Consider the following 18,967-nt stretch of genomic DNA (forward strand, 5'->3'; position numbering starts at 1 on the left):
CTTCAGGACTATTCCATTTAACACTATCAGATAAGGTATTAGATCTGAAAAGTGCCTTGTAAATATGTTGTTGTTAGTGTCACCGATGGATTCTGACTCCTCGCGACCCCATGCACAGCAGCGCGGAGCCCTGCCCGGTCCTTTTGCACCATCCTCTCACCTGGCGCTGAATCAGACAATGCTCCACTGCTGTCCACAGGGTTTTCACAGCCATTGTAAATATGAGACCTACCCAACAGTTATTCCTGACAAGAGGTATATGTTTTAACTATCCGTGTTTAGTGACCTAGTCAGTGCGCCTTTTGGACAAAGGATCTATTTTGTTAAAGAATTTTGAGTCAGGAATGCCCTGTATAATTTTCATAATTGTCTAACAATGCTTCGCTTCACTTAGCCATGACGAGGTGAGCAATTTGGGTAATAAAATATTAACACATACAGTGTTATCTTGGGGGAAATACAGCACAATCTAGCATTGTAATTTTGAAATGACTTTATGCCTTTTTAACACAACAGTGTCAGAAGTGGTGTTTGAATGTGTCAGAACCTCTCTCTGCTGCTGCTTCTGTTTCTCCAACTCCCCAGTCTCGGTGAAGGCGAACGGGGGCGTGCTGACCAGACTGCTCTGTGCAGGGCGCCCTCATCCAGCCGTGGGGTTAGAGCTCCTTTGTTGAGGTTTGAGAGAGATGCTTTTTTAGGTTCTTTTTCACATCAGTGGTTCCGTTAAGATCAAACCATTACTAAAATTGACATTCCTCATGACTCGACCTAGATGTTCCTTTCTAAATTCTTGTGTCTGCTCTCACCTCTTTTTCTCGCAAGTATTTTTAGCCCTAGTCCTCCTAGGCCTTGTCTCAAATACCTGCCAGTGAGTTTCACACACTTAGTTTCTGAATGGTCCTAGAACTTGGCAAAACTTTCAAGTTCCAACATTTCACCCATCCAATAGTATATTCTACTGCCCAGTTAAAATTGGTAATAGAAACTCTAGCCCTACAGTTAACCCTTTAGCCTCCTGTGGAGCCTCTGAAAACTCTACCTCATTTGCCAGCACATTCTGACCACTCTGTACTTAACTGAATTACATTTCATCAATGGAACATGCTTAGTCCCTGGGTGTATTTAAATAAAACTGAAGAGGGTTGAAAGACAGTCTCCGTAAACGCAATGAAAGCAGTGGAACGGAATCAGCAAACTGCAAATGTACAGGAAAGCCCACTATTTTATGTTGCTATACTAAGGAACTTCCTCATTCCAGGTTAGGAAATGTCCTAAAATGCAGCACGAATGACGAGGCTTAAATGGAGAAGCACTTTTTATAGTAGTAAATTTATCGGGAAAATTTGAAATTGAGAGCAGGTAATAGAATTAGCTTCTCTGTTAAATGTTTAGGGGAAACTGGCTTGAGGTTAGGACCTGAGCGTGACAGTTTGTGAAGCCTGGTCTGTGTGGCTGCATGCAAAGAGACGTCTAAGATTTGTTAATCTTGATTTCTTTTTGTATCATTTCTTATCACAGTAAAGATTACTTGCAGTTAGAGTTCTTGCTTTTATACCTGGACCATTAGATTTATGTTTTCGTAATAATTTGTGCTAATAATTGTCTCTAACAAATTAGACCAAACTTGAAATTGCTAAGGGCTTCACATTTAAAAATATTAGTCTGATGCAGATTCAAACTGCTGAGGAAACACTCATTATTTTTTTTGAAGGAATGAAGTCTGCTAGTGTTTGGTTATTAATTTTAACAGTGAATTTTCATATATTCTTTTTCTTCTTGCCAATAATTTTGGATATTTTTCACTTTAAAATTATGAAATCTATCAAACATAAAGAGGAGTATAAGTATAAAGAGAAGTATAAGTGTTTAGATTTTTTTTTTCTTTTTTGCTGAGGAAGATTGGCCCAGAGCTAACATCTCTTGCCAGTCTTCCTCTTTTTGCTTGAGGAAGATTGTCCCTGAGCTAACATCTGTGCCAGTCTTCCTCTGTTTTGTATGTGAGTTGCCACCACAGCATGGCCACTGATGAGTCATGTAGGTCCACGCCTGGGAACCACACCTGGGCTGCCAAAGCAGAGTGTGCTGAACTTAACCACTAGGCTACTGGGCTGGCACCAGATCTTTTTTTTTTAATTATGGTAATTGGCCGTATCCATTTTTAAATGTTCAATACAGTAGTGTTAACTGTATACATTGTTGTGCACCAAATCTCAAGAACTTTTTCATCTTGTAAAACTGAAACTCTTTACCCCCACCATTGAAAAATAATTCCCCTTTTCCCCTGCCTGCTAGTCCCTGGCAACCACCATGCTCTCTAAGAGTTTAACTACTTTAGGTACCTTATATAAGTGGAATCATGCAGTGTTTGTCTTTTTGTGACTGGCTTATTTCACTTAGCATAATATTCTCAAGGTTCATCCTTGTTGTAGCATATGACAGGATTTTCTTCTTTTTTAAGGCTGAATAATATTCCATTGTGTGTATATATACCACATTTTCTTTATCCATTCATCCACTGACGGACATTTATGTTGCTTCCATCTCTTGGCTGTTGTGAATAATGCTGCAGTGAACTGGGTGTGCAAATATTTCTTTGAGATCCTGTTTTCAATTCTTTTGGATATATACCCAGAAATGGGATTGCTATATCATATGGGAATTCTATTTTTAATTTTTTGAGAAACCTCCATACTGTTTTCCATAGCAGCTACATCATTCTACATTCCTACCAACAGTGCACAAAGGTTCTAATTTCTTCGTATCCTCACCATCACTTGTTATTTTCTATTTGTTTTTTTTTCTAAGATTGGCACCTGAGCTAACAGCTGTTGCCAATCTTTCTTTTTTTTTTTAACTGCTTTTTCTCCTCAAATCCCCCCAGCACATAGTTGTATATTTTAGTTGTGGGTCCTCCTAGTTGTGGCATGTGGGACGCGGCCTCAACATGGCCTGACGAATGGTGCCATGTCCGCGCCCAGGAACCAAACTGGGGAAACCCTGGACCGCGAAAGCGGAGCGTGCGAACTTAACCACTCGGCCATGGGGCCAGCCCCTGTTTTTTGTTTTATAGTGACCATTCTAACAGGCATGAGATAATATCTCATTATGGTTTTGATTTGCACTTCCCTAATGATTAGTGATATTTAGCATCTTTTTGTATGCTTGTTGGCCATTTGTATATCTTCTTTGGAGAAATGTCTATTCAAGTCCTTTGTACAATTTTTAGCTAGGTTATTTATTTTTTTTATTGTTGAGTTTTAGAATGAGTTCTTTATATATTCTGGATATAACATTTGCTACATTTCCATAGTGTGTTTTTTTCTTTTCTTATGCTAACATACATCATCCTCTTCCAGAAAGGCAAAAATTTTATTTATTAGACATGTTATGTCTTCATTGGAGATTCCTATAGGGCTTCAGGACAGCCTTCTCTGTGTCTGATTTTGGCCCATTAAAGCAGATGAAACTGACTACCTTTCACAAGGTGGCCCTTTCTAAAGATGTTGTGTGTCATCTCATGTGCTCATTTTCACACAACCTGAAAATCTTCATGACAGAAATGATCAAGACATGATGATGGATATAGTGTGAGCAGCTATAAAGTGTTTGACCTCTGGCTTGTTTATTCCTTTTCTCACTATCATAATTTCCCCATTTGATCATTTTCTCACAAAGGTGTTAATTGTATCACAGAGTCTTTTTGAGAACTTAAAAAATAAGATGGGCTGTGTACCTGTCATCGCTTATTGTCTCTGTTAGTTGTAGTGCCCATTTGAACTCTTCTGAGTCCTTTCTTCCTTCACTACCCAATGTATTTGCCAGCAATTTGTGTCCAGGAAACAATTGTCTCTTCTTCTTTAAGTTAGTATAGATTTTTTTTCCATTAGTATCAAAACTGTAGGTGCTGAAGCCTTCCTAAAGAAATTTAATAGTGAGCCAGCTTTTAGACAAAGAGAACTTTTATTTATTGCAGATATGTCAATTGCCTCTTGATGCTATATATTAATGGTTATTTGGAGATTTATGAGTAATTGAATGAAAAGGACAAATGCTTGAGTTACAATCAAACCTTAGGGATTTGTTAACAACATGACCCAAGTTACCTTATAATCTGCCTTTTTCAAAAATTCATCTCCTAGATGAATACTGCAAAAATCATACAGTGCTTACTACATCTTGTTAGGCGTTTTCCCGTCCGTTTCCTTATCTTGTTTCTGTTACGTAGTGACAGTACTTGTTCTGAAAATTAGCCTGTCCCAATCCTGTACTCATCAGGGAGTCACAGCCGAGTACCAGTGTTACTTTGAGGCTTCTCTCTCAGCCCTTGGAGGTAGCAAGGAAGTATTTAAGTTTCAGTCTGCTCTATGAACAGTTATGAGTTATGAGTCTTTCAGGAATCCTTGAAAAGTCAGGCCTTGACTGACTTTTATCACAGCACTGACACCTTTGTGTGAGTCTAAGCCATAGCCTCTGGCTTTAGTCCAAAGAGGGTACAGTATATTGTGTTTTTAAAACAAAAATCCTCAAGTAGTCCTAAACATAAATAGAATGCAAATTATCACTACTCTCTGCATGTTGCTCTTTTAAGGATTGACACTAAAATCAGATCTTTAGACCCGGATAGGTCCTCAAGAGATCCTCTGGCCCAGTTCCCTGGCTCCAGGCAGCTAAGTTATCCCAACTCGTTTGAGACAATTCACGGCCCACTGAGGTAATGGGACCTGGAGGTGAGAGAAGGGAGGAAGGGGTTTTGGTAGTGATAAAAAGAGCCACTCATTCATCCAGTTATTCAGCACCTATTGTATGTCTACTATGTGCTAAGTACTTTTTAGGCACTTGAGTCAGCAGTGAGCAGATAAAAATCCCTGTCCATTCTAATGGAGGGGAAAATAGATAAGAAACAAATAAGTAAAGACATGTCATACATCAAATATAAGTATTATGCAGAAATATAAAGGAGGGAAGAGAGATAGGGTATATCATGGTTGGGGGGGTGGGGGTGCAGAAATGAGGTGAACAAGCAAGCTTTCGTTGAGGTGACATTGAACAAAGACTTGAAGAAGACGATACTGGGAAGAATGTTTCAGGCAGAAGGAACATCAGAGGTAAAGGTTGTGAGGCAGCAGACCAGCCAGTATGTTTGAGGACAAGCAAGGATACCAGCGTGGCTGACATGGAAGGAGTGAGACGCAGAGTAGTAGGAGATGAGGGGCAAGATCCTTGGCCTCAGTGGCCAGTGTGGACTTTTGGCTTTACTCACATGAGAAGTCATCAGAAGGTTTTGAGCAGAAGAGGGACATAATCTAACTTTTCCCCTCAAAAAGGCTCTCTGACTGCTGTGTTGAGAGGAGACTGGGGAGATCCCAGTGGAAGCTGGGAGACGAGAGGATGCTGTCGCAGTAACGTGGGTGAGAGACGGCAATGCTTGGATCAGGGAAGTACTGGCGAAGGTTGGGAGAAGTGGCCGGATTCAGGATAGAGTTCTGAAGGTTGAGTGAACAGGATTGCTGGTGGATTGTAAGCGGAAATCTTCAACCATGTGAAACTCGAAGAACTCCAATTATGGAAATTTTAGACATGGTACAAAACTGATAGGCAAGACTTGTCAGTGTGCTCAGTAGTTTACCGATGAATCATGAAAAGCATGCCTTGGACTTTGGCTTCATACTTTTACCTATTAGTACACTTATCCCGTTAAGTGAGATGTCAGCTTATTTCAAACACTGTTTACTTCTTTAGCAATTTTTTGTGGTTCGTAGATATTCTTTGTAGCTTTTATTTCATATGCATCGCTCTTTGTTCTCAAATGCCTGTATTTTCTTTAAGGTAGAAAATGTTGTTAGCCCAAATAAATCGAGATTCTCAGGGAATGACAGAGTTTCCTGGAGGAGGAATGGAGGCTCAGCACGTTACCCTGTGCCTGACAGAGGCAGTCACTGTGGCAGGTGAGCAGTCTTGTTTGAAGGGATCATGTGGGTTTGGAAATAGCATTTACTTTAAGGGAAAATGAAAACTTGCAACACCCTGTTGACTTTCCTCTTCCTCATTTAGCTAAAGACGACACAAAGCTAAGCCTTTTTGTGAGCATTTTTACCTGGGTGTGGACGCTGGGTACAATAGGGCAGGGAAGTATTTTTTGTAACTGCTAGAAGAAATCCCCTTTGAGTCTAAGAGAAGCAGTCTGCCTTTTGCTTAATTTTCATTTAAAAATATTTTATTTAAACAGCATGCACATATGATAGTCATCTAAAGAAAATAACTATTTTTTATAATAGATGGCGACAATTTAGAAAATATGGAAGGTGTAAGCTTGCAAGCAGTAACACTTGCAGATGGTTCTACCGCTTATATACAACACAATTCTAAAGGTACGTGTCTCATGTACAGCCTATTGGTTAATAGCAGCAACTTATAACCTCAGAGTTAGAGCTCCTAGCAACTATACCCCTTCCCAGACCCTTCTAAAGACACTGTATTGCGTATGTATTTCAGTTTAGCTTAAATTTTATTTTGATAATTTAGGGACACCCTTTGAGATATTTGAAAGATACTCTGGGGTGTCAAAACTAGTGGGGAGTAGGGGAGGAGGAGTGTCCCCAGCTTATTTCTATAAACACCTTTCTTGCTTTTTTACTTCAAGTTATTGTTTACTGTTTTATAAGAGATGCGTAAAAGTAAAGGCATTTGGTTTTGCTTAAATAACATCGTCTCTAAATCAGTATTTACTTTGCTCCAAGAAATAGCCGAGTTCTTGAACTCCTTGTTTTTATGGAAACCTACTGAGTGATTGTATACATAGTCAAGGGACTTATAGCCCCAGGGATGAAAATGACAGCTGCCCTCACATACACTGACATATCTGTCTCCCCAGTTTGGGCTCCCCCATGGCCAAGGTCACTGTTTCTAAGTGGCTCTAAAAGGTACATAGAGGTTCGACTCATGGAGCTTGCTGTAATGAGCCACTCTTCCTCTTGAACTTGTCTAACTGGAAATCGGAGGGGAGGAAGGATGGCTGAGGGAGGATTTTCTGCTTTCTGTAGGATCACTGGATGTGTTATTGAATTGCCTCAGAACATTGAGGGAAGAATCAAGATGAACATGATCTTAAGTAGTGTATATTTTTATAGTTGATATCATTTTTGAAATTGTATAAAGTTTAAAATTTTTGCTTGTGCTCATCTATTGGCTTAAATCTTTTGTTCCAGATGGAAAACTCATAGATGGCCAGGTCATTCAGTTGGAGGACGGTTCTGCTGCCTATGTTCAACATGTACCCATACCTAAAAGTAGTAAGTATTTGATACTTACGTACCCTCCTGATGCTCATACTGCAGTATCTGCTGCCTCCAGCTGCCTCTTACTGCTTAACGGTCCTGATCGCGAGTCCTCCTCTGTAAGGGGAGACCAGTAAATGTCAAAGAGAGGCTCTAAAGACCATTTTAACTTAATTGAGACTTTCTCTCAAGGATAACAGAACTGTGGAGATAAATGGGCAACAGTCCTAAGTGACTATTTCTGTTATATGAGCTAAATCCTACATGTCTCTCATTTTCTTCTTTTTTTTTTTTTTTTTTTTTTGTCCTTTCAACTCTCCTCATCCCCTGGTATATATTCCTAAAACAAGTATTCTAATATCTTTTTACCTTTCAATACTTATTCAGAACAGTTTTACTGAGATCCCTTAAATGTTTAAGGATTCATAAAGCCAAGTATAAGTTTTTATAATGTGTTTGATGGTTTATTGACTCTTGTTGCTGAGTTATCAGAACACACGTAGAAAACATGAGATCTAAATGTAAGCCTTGTTCTTGAGCAGGGGACAGTTTGCGTTTAGAGGATGGTCAAGCAGTGCAGTTAGAAGATGGAACTACAGCATTTATTCACCACACCTCCAAAGGTAAAATAGCTTTGGAAATATGAATAAAATGAGGGAGAAGTGGGGGTGTGGGAAAAATAAGACCTACCTTTAGTTGCTGAAGTGTTGTCATGTAAAAGAAGAATTGTGCTTGTTCGCTGAAATATAAGATGGTAGATTTGGGCACAGTCTAAGGAAAAACTTTCTGATAATTTGCGCTGTCCAGGAACAGGTTGGAATAGCAAACTCCTGGCCCCTGGAAGACTTCAGATCAAGGCTGCTTTTAAAACAGGAAATGAAACATTTGAACGTTGTTGATTTTTTTTCTTCTTTTTTTCTTTCTTCCTTTTCAATGTAATTTCTTTCACAAGGTCCTTTGCCTATTATATTGGTCTTTAAAACTAACTAAAAATTTAAAAATTATCTGAGGCAAATATGGCAGAAGGTTAACATTTATTAACTTTGTGTAGGAGGAGCAGGGGTTAGAGGTGGAATGTATAGGAGGAATGAACACAGCTCTGCAGCCAGAATATCTGGATTCAAATCTGGGTCTGCTGTCTTTTAGCCGTGTGACCTTGAGCAAATTATTTAACCTCCCTGTGCCTCAGTTTCATCATCTGTAAAATTAAGATTATAGTAAGTCTCCACATCCTAGAGTGGTTGTGAGGACAAGATGTGTAAACATAGGTAAAGCACTTAGAACAATATTTGTCACATGGTAAATGCTCAATAAATGTTAGCTATTGTTATTACTTTATAAAGTATTTTATTATAGAATGACATAACATATTTTAGAAAGACTATTTAGTTGTGAAACCAAAGGGGGAAATTTTTCAAAATTTAAGATACTTAAATTTGTAAGTAAATTTGTCTGTTTTTTTTGTCTTGTTTTGTGAGAAAGATTAGCCCTGAGCTAACATCTGCTGCCTATCCTCCTCTTTTGGCTGAGGAAGACTGGCCCTGAGCTAACATCCATGCCCATCTTCCTCTACTTTATATGTGGGATGCCTACCACAGCATGGCTTGCCAAGCAGTGCCATGTCCGCACCCGGGATCCAAACCGGTGAACCCCAGGCTGCCAAAGCGGAACATGCGAACTTAACCACTGCGCCACCGGGCCAGCCCCAATTTGTTTAATTAAAGTTGAAAAAAGTAAACTCTGAATTTTTTTCTTTAGCAGTGGGAGTTAATCACAGGCTCATTACAATTGGCTAGATTTATTATTTCACAATGCTGTATATCTCTTGGTGTGGTTATTTAGAGGGGGAAAAAACCCCATGGACACTGAAGTCATACTGACTTGAGTTCAGATCCTGGTTTCTCTACATACTGATTTTGACTATTAATTGTTAGTTTTTTTTATTTCCTGGTTCCAAAGGAAAGTGAGTTTACTTCCCCAATCCTCAGTTTCCCGTTTGTACAGTAAGGGTAGTAAATATACTCGCCTCACAGAATTGTCGTGAGGATTGAATGAAGTAACACATGTGAAGCACCTGGGCCAGTGCTCACAGTAACTACTCAAAGTTCCTTCCCTTCTCCTGTAGATATTTAACTGTTTATCAGACTACCTTTAATTTAATGCCATTCTCTTGCACTCCCTCAGATAGTTATGACCAGAGCGCATTACAGGCAGTTCAGCTGGAGGACGGCACCACAGCTTACATCCACCATGCAGTGCAAGTCCCGCAGTCTGACACCATCCTGGCGATTCAGGCTGATGGGACAGTGGCTGGTCTGCACACGGGGGATGCCACGATTGACCCTGACACCATCAGTGCTTTGGAACAATATGCAGCAAAGGTACAGCATTTTACAACGTCAAGAACGTCCCAGATACCCCTGCTTTATTTTTCATTGAAAGGAAAGAAAACAAAAAAGTATACTTTATCAAATAAGAAACTAGCAATTCACAGTCAAAATCAGACAGCATCAAGGAGAAGATCAGCATTTATCTTAAAAGAAGTGAAGTTTAGAAAGAAATATTTGAAGAAAAACAAGAGAATGGAGTAAGAGCTTATAGAAAAGAAATGGGTGGCAGGTGACTCACGAAAGGGTGTATGTTCAAGGATGAGTGTCATAAAAGAAATAATAAAGTATAGATGGAACTGCTTAGGAATTAAGAAGTAGAAATTAGAGATTGGAAAAAGTGAAGCAAAGTCTCAATTTTTAATCAGAAAGGCTGGGCTTTTTCCATATGTTGAACATATATCTTTCATATAATTTAAAAGGATTTTTTCCCTACTTTTTATAATGGAAATTTTAAAATATATAGAAAAATAAACAATAATGAATCCCCATGTACTTATCACCCAGGCTAAACAATTATTAAAATGTAAAACTTCTTTAAGCTTTATTTTCTTCCTATAGGTATCCATTGATGGAAGTGAAAGTGTAGCGGGTACAGGAATGATCGGAGAGAATGAGCAAGAGAAAAAAATGCAGGTATGTAAAGTTACCTATTTATATAAGAATCTTTCTCTTAGCATTCCTAGGCCCTTCTGTGGAAGAAAGCAAAAATAGAGAACTCACTACCTTTCTAGGAAAATCTTACCAATTCTGAAAATTAGTGTATGTATTAGGCAGCAATGTGCTTGAACTACTTCAGTTCTCAGGATTCATTATCTGGATGATGCAAAGTAGCACTAAAGAAGTAGAAATATCACAGAAATCCAAATGTGGCTTGTGTTCTGGAATCCAAGGCAGTTTTGGAGACCAGGTGTTCTTCTGACTGCCTCCACCCATGGCAGTTTGTGCATCTTCTTTCTGGGGCTCCTTCATTACTGTGACCAACTAACCCTCACTGTTTTGCTTTTTATATCTTTCTGTTTCTTCTGCTTGCAACTTGATACCCTCCATACTTTCCTTTTCAACTTCTAGAGAGAATATGCAGCCCAGTTAATTACCATTGTTCCTGCTGAGCAAAGCTGTTTGTACTTTTTGTACCAGACTTCTTCCCAGGGCCGAGGATGGCCATGGGTTGGCTGCCCTTGATTCAGATGCTCACCCTGGGTTCAATCACTGGCTATCCCTTACCCAAATAACAGCCTAGAGCAGCAATGCCTCTAAAGTTTTGTAGTACGTACAAAGTTGTCACAGATGCATTCTGGGATATCTACAAGCCCAAAACTAAAAACTTGCATAATTCAAGATTCTGGTTTGAATTATGTGTTTTTGTGTTTGGTAGGGTGGGGCGGGAGAGTAGGGTGGTGTTCTCAGAGCTTATATAATCATTTGTAGCATATTCTTGCTTTAATGCTACTCCTTATTTTCTCAGCAATTATTTCATAATATTTTGCTGACTGCTCTCTCATAGCAGTTTTTTGCATTCTTCTAGGAGTTTTATCATATTTAACTCCTATTCTGTTATTGCTTCAGGACCATACTTTTTAACTTGAGCATTAGCATCACCACTCAATGATATTAAGTGATACTGTTAGGGGTTATCAAGAAGATTTTACATTTATAATAATAGTAAATGATAAAATAACAAGAATCACTGAAATCTCTGGTAGTAGTGGGTGCTTCTAAACATTACCGAATAACCAGTGTTTCTGTTTACCAGCAGAAGTGGTGCCGTGAAGTGGCAGTAGTATGAACACAGGTTATAGTTCACTAAGCCTGTCAGCTTTGAAACTATTAATTCTTGGCAAAATTTTCAAGTCTTCAAATTCATAAAATGAGACTTAAAAAAAATTTATTTTTTCTGCTGAGGAAGATTCACCCTGAGCTAACATCCATTGCCGGTCTTCCTCTTTTTTTCCTTTTATGTGAGTCGCCACCACAGCTTGGCTACTAACAGACAAGTGGTTTAAGTCTGCGCCCAGGAACTGAACCCAGGCCGCCAAAGTGGAGCTCGCTGAACTTAACCACTAGGCCACTGGGGCTGGCACAACACTTTAAAAAAAATTTTTTTTTTTGAGGAAGACTAGCCCTGAGCTAACTACTGCCAATCCTCCTCCTTGTGCTGAGGAAGACTGGCCCTGAGCTAACATCCATGCCCATCTTCCTCTACTTTATATGTGAGATGCCTGCCACAGCATGGCGTGCCAAGCGGTGCCATGTCCGCACCCGGGATCCAAACCGGCAAACCTGGGCCGCTGAAGTGGAAAGTGTGCACTTAATCCCTGTGCCACCAGGCCGGCCCCTAAAATTTTTTATACTGCAGTATGTCAAATCCACCTAAGTCAAACTCTAGTAAAATGCAAACGCTGTGTAAATATACACAAGAAATGTCTGTCAGTTTTTGGAGTGGCCCAATATGGGTTCTGTCTCTTATTAGTGACTAACAATTAGGTTTTTAATAATAGGATATTTTTAAAGAAAGACAGTTGTAACTACACTTGTAATAAACTAATACAGAATGTCTTACAAAAAAATGAATGAATTTACCATTGAGCCATATAACGTTATAATATACTATTATCATAAAAGTCTGTTACCATCAATAATTAGTATCTGAACCCAGAAACCTAACTCGGAATTCAGAACTGCTGAAGCAAAATGTCATATAAAGCCCCATTACTCTTTATCTGCAGACATATAACCATTTGTTGGTGCCACTAGACAGAGAAATAGAAGAAAGCTGAATAGGAATTTCTTTTGACTGTAACTTTTTCTCCTTTGCCCTTTGTACCTCTCCCTTAGAGACTAGATTTGCACTGTCCCATACAGTAGCCACGTGTGGCTATTGAGCACTTGAAATGTGGCTAGTCAGAACTGGGGTTTTCTGTGAGTGTAAAATACATACTGGATTTTGAAGATTTGTTATGAAAAAAAGAATGTGAAATATCTCATTAATAATTTCTCATATTTATTACATGTTGAAATTATAATATTTTGGACATACTGGGTTAAATAAAATAGTTACTAAAATTAATTTCACCTGTTTCTTTTGACTTTTTAAATGTAGCTACTAAAACATTTTTTATTATATACGTGGCTTGCGTTGGTGACTCATTATATTTCTCTTCATTAGTGCTGGACCAGAAGTTCATGAATCCTCCATCCTCTAAAACAATTGAGTGCCCCGTGTGAGGTTGAGGGCCCACTACATGGTATTAAAAGGTCAAATATCCCAAAAGAACCACTGCAAATAAGCAGCACCTGTAACTTCTCAGCTTGTCTCTCAGTGCTCCTTGTCCTTCTGCCAGAGTTGCTTAAGAAGTTTTAATTCTCTTCCTGGCTGAACTTTAAAGTAAAGAGATTGTAGCTAATGCAACAGAGTTTTTGTAAATAGTCTTGTTTCAAAGCTCTAGATTTTTTTTCATTGTGATGCTTACAGTTTAAAGCTTTTTCTTTCATCTCTAACATTATCATACTAGTTGTGCTGCTGAGCTGATCTCTTCCATGAAACCAGATTTCACAGGACAAGAAAGACCAAGTGCGTCTAAAGCAACCTTGCTCGTGGGGAGGCAGTTTTGCCCCCCAGAGGACATTTGGCAATGTCTGGAGACAATTCTGGTTGTCACAACTCGGGGAGTATTACTGGCATCTATTGGATAGATATCCTGCAAGGCATAGGACAGCCCCCCACAACAAAGAATTACCCTGTTCAAAATGTCAGTAGTGCTGAATTTGAAAACCCTGGTCTAAAATAGTTATTTAAGAATGCCCATGTGTTCAGTTGTAAGAACTGTAGGATGGTGGGGTGTGTGTATTTTGGGGAGACTATGACTATTACCCTCATGCTTCACCACCCTTAGTTAAGTAGAAAACAGCATGGTATTAAAGTAGCACATAATTTGTAATAAGAAATTCTGAGTTGAGTTTCCACTCTGCTGTGTAGTAACTGTGTAACCATGAGCAAATACTTAACTTCTCTGGATCTGAGATTTTTTAGTCTGTTAAATGAGAGTAGTAATAAACTTTGCCTTACCCATCTCGTGGGTTTATGAAAACCAAATGAGATTTTCATTTGATTAATATTTTAGGTAATACATGAGAACATAATTTGGAAATGTGTAAGCATTATATACAGCATTGTTGATGCTTTACATGTTCTTAGATACCAGGCCTTTTTTCAAGGCCTGGTATTCTTCATTCCAAACTAATTTTATTTACACTGGAGATCAAAGTTCTTTGGCTTGGCAGTTTTAATCAGAGCTCTAATTGCTGGAAGTTACAGAAAGCCAGTCAGACTAACTCAAGAAAAATGATATATTTTAAGGATACTGCAGAGCTTACGTAAAGCCCAGAACAGGAACTGCTGAACAGCTGGGCTTCACAGGAGCAGAACTGCAAAGGACTGGGGCTGATCTCCCTCCTCCTCCCCTCTTTCGTGGCATCTCTGCTCCCTTCTTTTCTCTACACACAGGCTTCCTCTCTGTCTTCATTGAGTTTGTATATGGCTCGTCATAGCCACGCTTTTTCCGGTTTACCACCCACAACTAACTCAAGATTTCCCTTTATTTCTTAGGTCAAATTCCAGGGAAGGAGAATTTGTGGACTCAGCTTGACCCTTTAAGCCAGGCCACATAAGACATAGATCACTGGGCAGCCTTAAATATACCATCTTCTCTGGTTGGCAGATTCTCCCAGAACGTGGGTTAGATAATTACCCCAAAACCTGTTCAAAATAAGTTTGACTGTGGATCATATTTTGTGTATATTTTCTGTACTTTTATCTAGCTATGTGATCTTGAGGAAGTGAACTTGCCTAGTCTAAGAATCTTTTTTTCATGTCTAAAAGAAAAGAATTAGACCAGTGGTAATCAGGGGCAAACACGAGATTGAGCTGTGGAGCTTTTAAAAAATAACCCATGACTAAGACTGTCTTCCAGAGATTTGGTCAGTAGGCCTGGGATGGAACCCAGAACTTTTTTTAATAATATTTTAGTAGGTTTTTTTTTTTTTTAATTCAGAGAAGTACAAAGAAAAAACCCAAAATGACCAATTACTGTAGTATATAGATAACTATGGTATACTTAAAAAAAAAAAAAGTGATCGTGTTTATATTTAGAAAATTCAAATGGTATAGAGAGGTAAAAATAAAAAGTAAAGAACCACTGCCCAATAGTAATGATTGTTAGAAATCTATGGGGTTATTTGTTTTTTTGTTTTCAAAATCTTTCTGGCAATGCCCATGTCCCAGGTTCCCTAAAGGTCCCTCTGTTGCCACACGTCTATGATTAATTCCTTTCTTGAAAGAGGACGTACTTTAAAAAATTCCTCAAGCTGTTTTGATTTTTATCCTCCCCCAAGAGTATAAATTATTTATATCCTAATATACAAGTTTACTCACATCACATGTCATATCTGTCATATGCATTAGGTCATTATAGTAAATGGATTTTAAGTACTGGCCACACAGTAAAATGCACCAGTTATCCTCAACCCTACCAGGTCACTCTGTGACTACAGAAGCTCTGCCAGTTCATTACCACTGGGCTACAGCATCGTAAAGCCTGGTGGCTTAATAGCTTGAGCTCTAGAGCCAACCTGCTTCAAATCCTGCTTGCCAGCCTTTGACCATGGGCAAGTTATATTACCTGACCACTCTGAGCCTGTTTTTCTTATTTGTAAATCACAAATAGTATTTAATTCATCGATTAGTCATGGAGGACCAATAAGACAGCACAGGCAGAACACCCGCCCCCATTCCTCACGTAAATGTAACTCCTCAGTCAGTGGTAGTTGACCTTTTATCATTGAAGTCACTTTGGGATCCAATTTTAAACACAGCCCTTTATTCACTGAGATTTGCATTTCCTCAGAATTCTAGAATGTTAAGGCTAGAAGGGACTTGCCATTATCTGTCTGGTACACTGGTTTTCAAACCCTGATTTTTGGAGAACCACAGGTTTCTTTGAGGTCCCTTGGGGACTAGCAGAGCTCTGAGCCACCCACACCTGCCTGGATTAGCAGCAGCAGGAATGCCTTTATCTGTGTGTGACTTCCTAAAAAAAAGTTTAAAAAAGAAAAAACATCACTGCTTTAGCACAGTATTCTTTATACAGTTAGGCAAAATGGCCCTACGTGACTTGCACAAGGTCATGTGGTGAATTTACAGCAGAGCTAAGGTTATCTCAATTCTCAGGACATACATTAAGTATAAATAGTAATGAAGTCATTTTCTATAAATGGTTTTAGAAGCTTATTAGTATTTCACTGGTGTTAGCTTCTTTTTTTTTTTTTTTTTTTTTGCTGAGAAAGATTCACCATGAGCTAACATCCACTGCCAATCTTCCTCCTTTTGTATGTGAGCCGCTGTCACAGCATGGCCACTGACAGATGAGTAGTGTAGGTCCGTGCCCAGGAACTGAACCTAGGCCACCAAAGCAGAGCACTTCAAACTGAACCACTAGGCTCCTGGGGCTGGCCCCCAATATTAGCTTCTAAATTGCCCTTGAGACATTTCGCTTGTGAAATATCAGGTTGTTTTTCTTTTAACAAAGACAATATATATCTGATACCATATAGTTCTGAAATACCTGTTACAAATTTAGCCTATTAATTTAGCCTGTGAATTTTGGATTCTGTCCATTTTCATCCTTAAAATTTCTGTAGAATCATCTCTTGCTTTCTATTCCATATTCATTGCCCTAGGCTGGTTTCCATCACTTCTTACCTGCATATTTCTGATTATGCAAACTTCTTTTAGTCTCCTTTCCTCTTTTCTCTCTCTCTCTGTTCCACACCATTACCAGAGTTCTCTGTCTAAAACACAGAGCTCATCTTCGTCAGTCCTTTACTTTAAAAATTTTAATGCCTTGCTTTTGCTTTCATTATTTGGGTTTGCTCTTCAGAATGGCACCTAAAGCTCTTCCCAAATATGATCCTGAACTTTCCTTTCTTTTTCATGTTATTCATTCTATTATACAGGCATGCGCTGCATAACGACATTTCAGTCAACAATGGACCGTATATATGACTGTGGTGCCGTAAGATTAGTACCATATAGCCTAGCGTAGTAAGCTGTATCATCTAGGTGTGTGTAGGTACAGACTGTGATGTTTGCCCAATGGTGAAATCACCCAGTGATGCATTTCTCAGAATGTGTCCCCATCATTAAGTGACGCATGACTGTATAGACGTGATACTCTCATTGTTTCCAGTTCTTGCAGACACACTTCCATACTTTTGGTCATACTGTTCCTTCCGCCTGGACTGCTCTTCCTACCCCTCTTCTTCAGCCTTCAGATTTCACCTCTAGACAGCTCGCCCTAACCTACAGCTCTCCCCACTTTCAAATTTTGTCCCCCATAGAACTTTGCAAGGATTGCTGTGATAGCAATTCTTATATTCTATTATAATCTTTCATTTATAGGACAGTTTCACTAGCTAGAATGAGAGCCCTACTAAGGCAGGGACCATATCTTATTAAATAACATTGTATGAGGTAGGGACTTCACTAATCACTTGTCAAACATTTATTATTTCAGAATTTCTGCCATGGTGGGGGTGAAGGTAGGTGGAAGGGGAGGTTAGATTGGAAATAAGAGGAAGGTGGTAGACACAAAGCAGGTTCCAAGTAGAATAAAACAGTTTGAAAATAAAAAAAATAAACCTTAGCCAAGATTGAGAGATAAAGGGCCTTACAAAGAAACATTTGCAAGAAAGGGGGAGAGAATCTCATCCCAAACATTGTGTATTGAAATAAAAGCCGAAGTGGCTTTTTGACTTTGTTTCCCTTGGCTTCTTGGAATTCTTCACAGCATTATAGGCATTGTCTTTTCAGTGGTTTTCTTTCAAGAGGTTCCTTTTGATAGTTGGGTGTTGCTATAGGTGCTCATCCTACTGTACTTTGTGAGAATGCCTTTAGGCCAGGTCTGTTTGGGATAATTAGAGCTACTAGTAGAAATAGTTCTATTGCAAACAGCCCTTACTAATAAGTCTCATAACATGTCAAATGCTAGTGACTTCAGCTGGTTTAGAAAGAAGAAATTCTGTTGTTACCACCTTCCTTCCTCGCTGCAGGCACACACTCAGAGGCTCTTCCTAAACTGGAGCTTCTGCCCCTTGTGTCACCACCTGGTGCTCTTGAGGCATGCAGTGTAGACATTAGAACAGGAGCAGGAATCTGTTTTGGGAATAAGAGTTCTCGTTAATAAAAACCAAAGAGATGCTAACAGCTCTTTGGGAAAAAGCCATCAAGGTCATCTGCTTAATTTTGTTATGCCTTTCATTTTCAGATTCCTCTTTCAGCCTTTAGCATCTATAGTCTCTCCTCAGCGATGACGATTTTTGCTCCATTATTTTGAAATTTTTACAATATAAAAAAGTTTTTGGCAGAGTCATTTTTGAGCCATGTGTGACAATCTGCACAGGTAGGATGTTGTAACACTGTCACCGCATGGTCCACAGAGCAGAAAGTCGTTCGTCAATTTTCATGGTATCTTAATTTCTAAAATAGGTGGTCGTCTTTAAAAACCCTCTAAAATCAGTGCTATTGTGTGAAGTCTTGTGCTGTTGAATCCAAGGAAAATGATCTACTGACTATAAGTACAGACCAGGATCATATGGATTATAATGTCTCCTACAGGGGACTCAAGACTCAAATGACCTAACCCCTCCTTTTTCATTTCTTTTGAAATTGAAAATGCTTTTTATATTGTTTTTAGGATACATGTCCTAAAAAATATACATATAAATATATTCCTTGAGTATGTCAAGGAATACCTGCATACAATGGTAATGCTACTGGGTTGATTTTTCTAGAGTAGGAATAGATCTGTGAGCAATGGCTGTGCACCCTTGTGGATCTCCTTTTGACTTCTTCCATTCGGCCATGGAACAGACTTAACCTAACTGGCTCAGCATGATAGAATCTTCATAAAATGATGACCCGAATCTGAAAACCCCAATACAGTTTTATCTTTTTAATTCTGAAAATAGTAATTTCGTCTATTTTATTTCTGTATAAATAATTTAAATCATACCTTTTTTTCATCTAGATTGTCTTACAAGGACATGCAACAAGAGTAACTGCTAAATCTCAACAGAGTGGAGAAAAGGCATTTCGATGTGAATATGATGGATGTGGAAAATTATACACAACAGCTCACCATCTAAAGGTAGATATAAAGGAAATGCTTTATCTAGTTAGGAGAATATGTAGGACATTAAATGCCAACATGATATACTTGTAGCATCCAAATGTCATTGGTTCCCCCA

At 38.9% G+C, this 18,967-nt stretch overlaps 1 protein-coding gene across 7 annotated transcripts in view; it reads left to right on the forward strand.

The window, feature by feature from the left end:
• Positions 1-18,967, forward strand: part of ZNF143 (zinc finger protein 143) — a 61,903-nt gene that overhangs the window by 16,151 nt on the left and 26,785 nt on the right. The window contains exons 2-9 of one of the 7 annotated variants that reach the window (XM_070626314.1): positions 5,827-5,945; positions 6,276-6,368; positions 7,041-7,108; positions 7,206-7,289; positions 7,814-7,897; positions 9,459-9,655; positions 10,223-10,297; positions 18,748-18,867. In XM_070626314.1, the coding sequence (XP_070482415.1) occupies positions 7,093-7,108; positions 7,206-7,289; positions 7,814-7,897; positions 9,459-9,655; positions 10,223-10,297; positions 18,748-18,867 (576 nt within the window). In that variant the 5' untranslated portion in view covers positions 5,827-5,945; positions 6,276-6,368; positions 7,041-7,092. The remainder of the gene's footprint in view (positions 1-5,826; positions 5,946-6,275; positions 6,369-7,040; positions 7,109-7,205; positions 7,290-7,813; positions 7,898-9,458; positions 9,656-10,222; positions 10,298-18,747; positions 18,868-18,967) is intronic. The other 6 variants (XM_070626316.1, XM_070626315.1, XM_070626313.1 and 3 more) reach the window with 6 other exon arrangements.

This window comes from Equus przewalskii, chromosome 6 (genome assembly GCF_037783145.1).
Source record: "Equus przewalskii isolate Varuska chromosome 6, EquPr2, whole genome shotgun sequence".
NCBI classification, from domain to species: domain Eukaryota; kingdom Metazoa; phylum Chordata; class Mammalia; order Perissodactyla; family Equidae; genus Equus; species Equus przewalskii.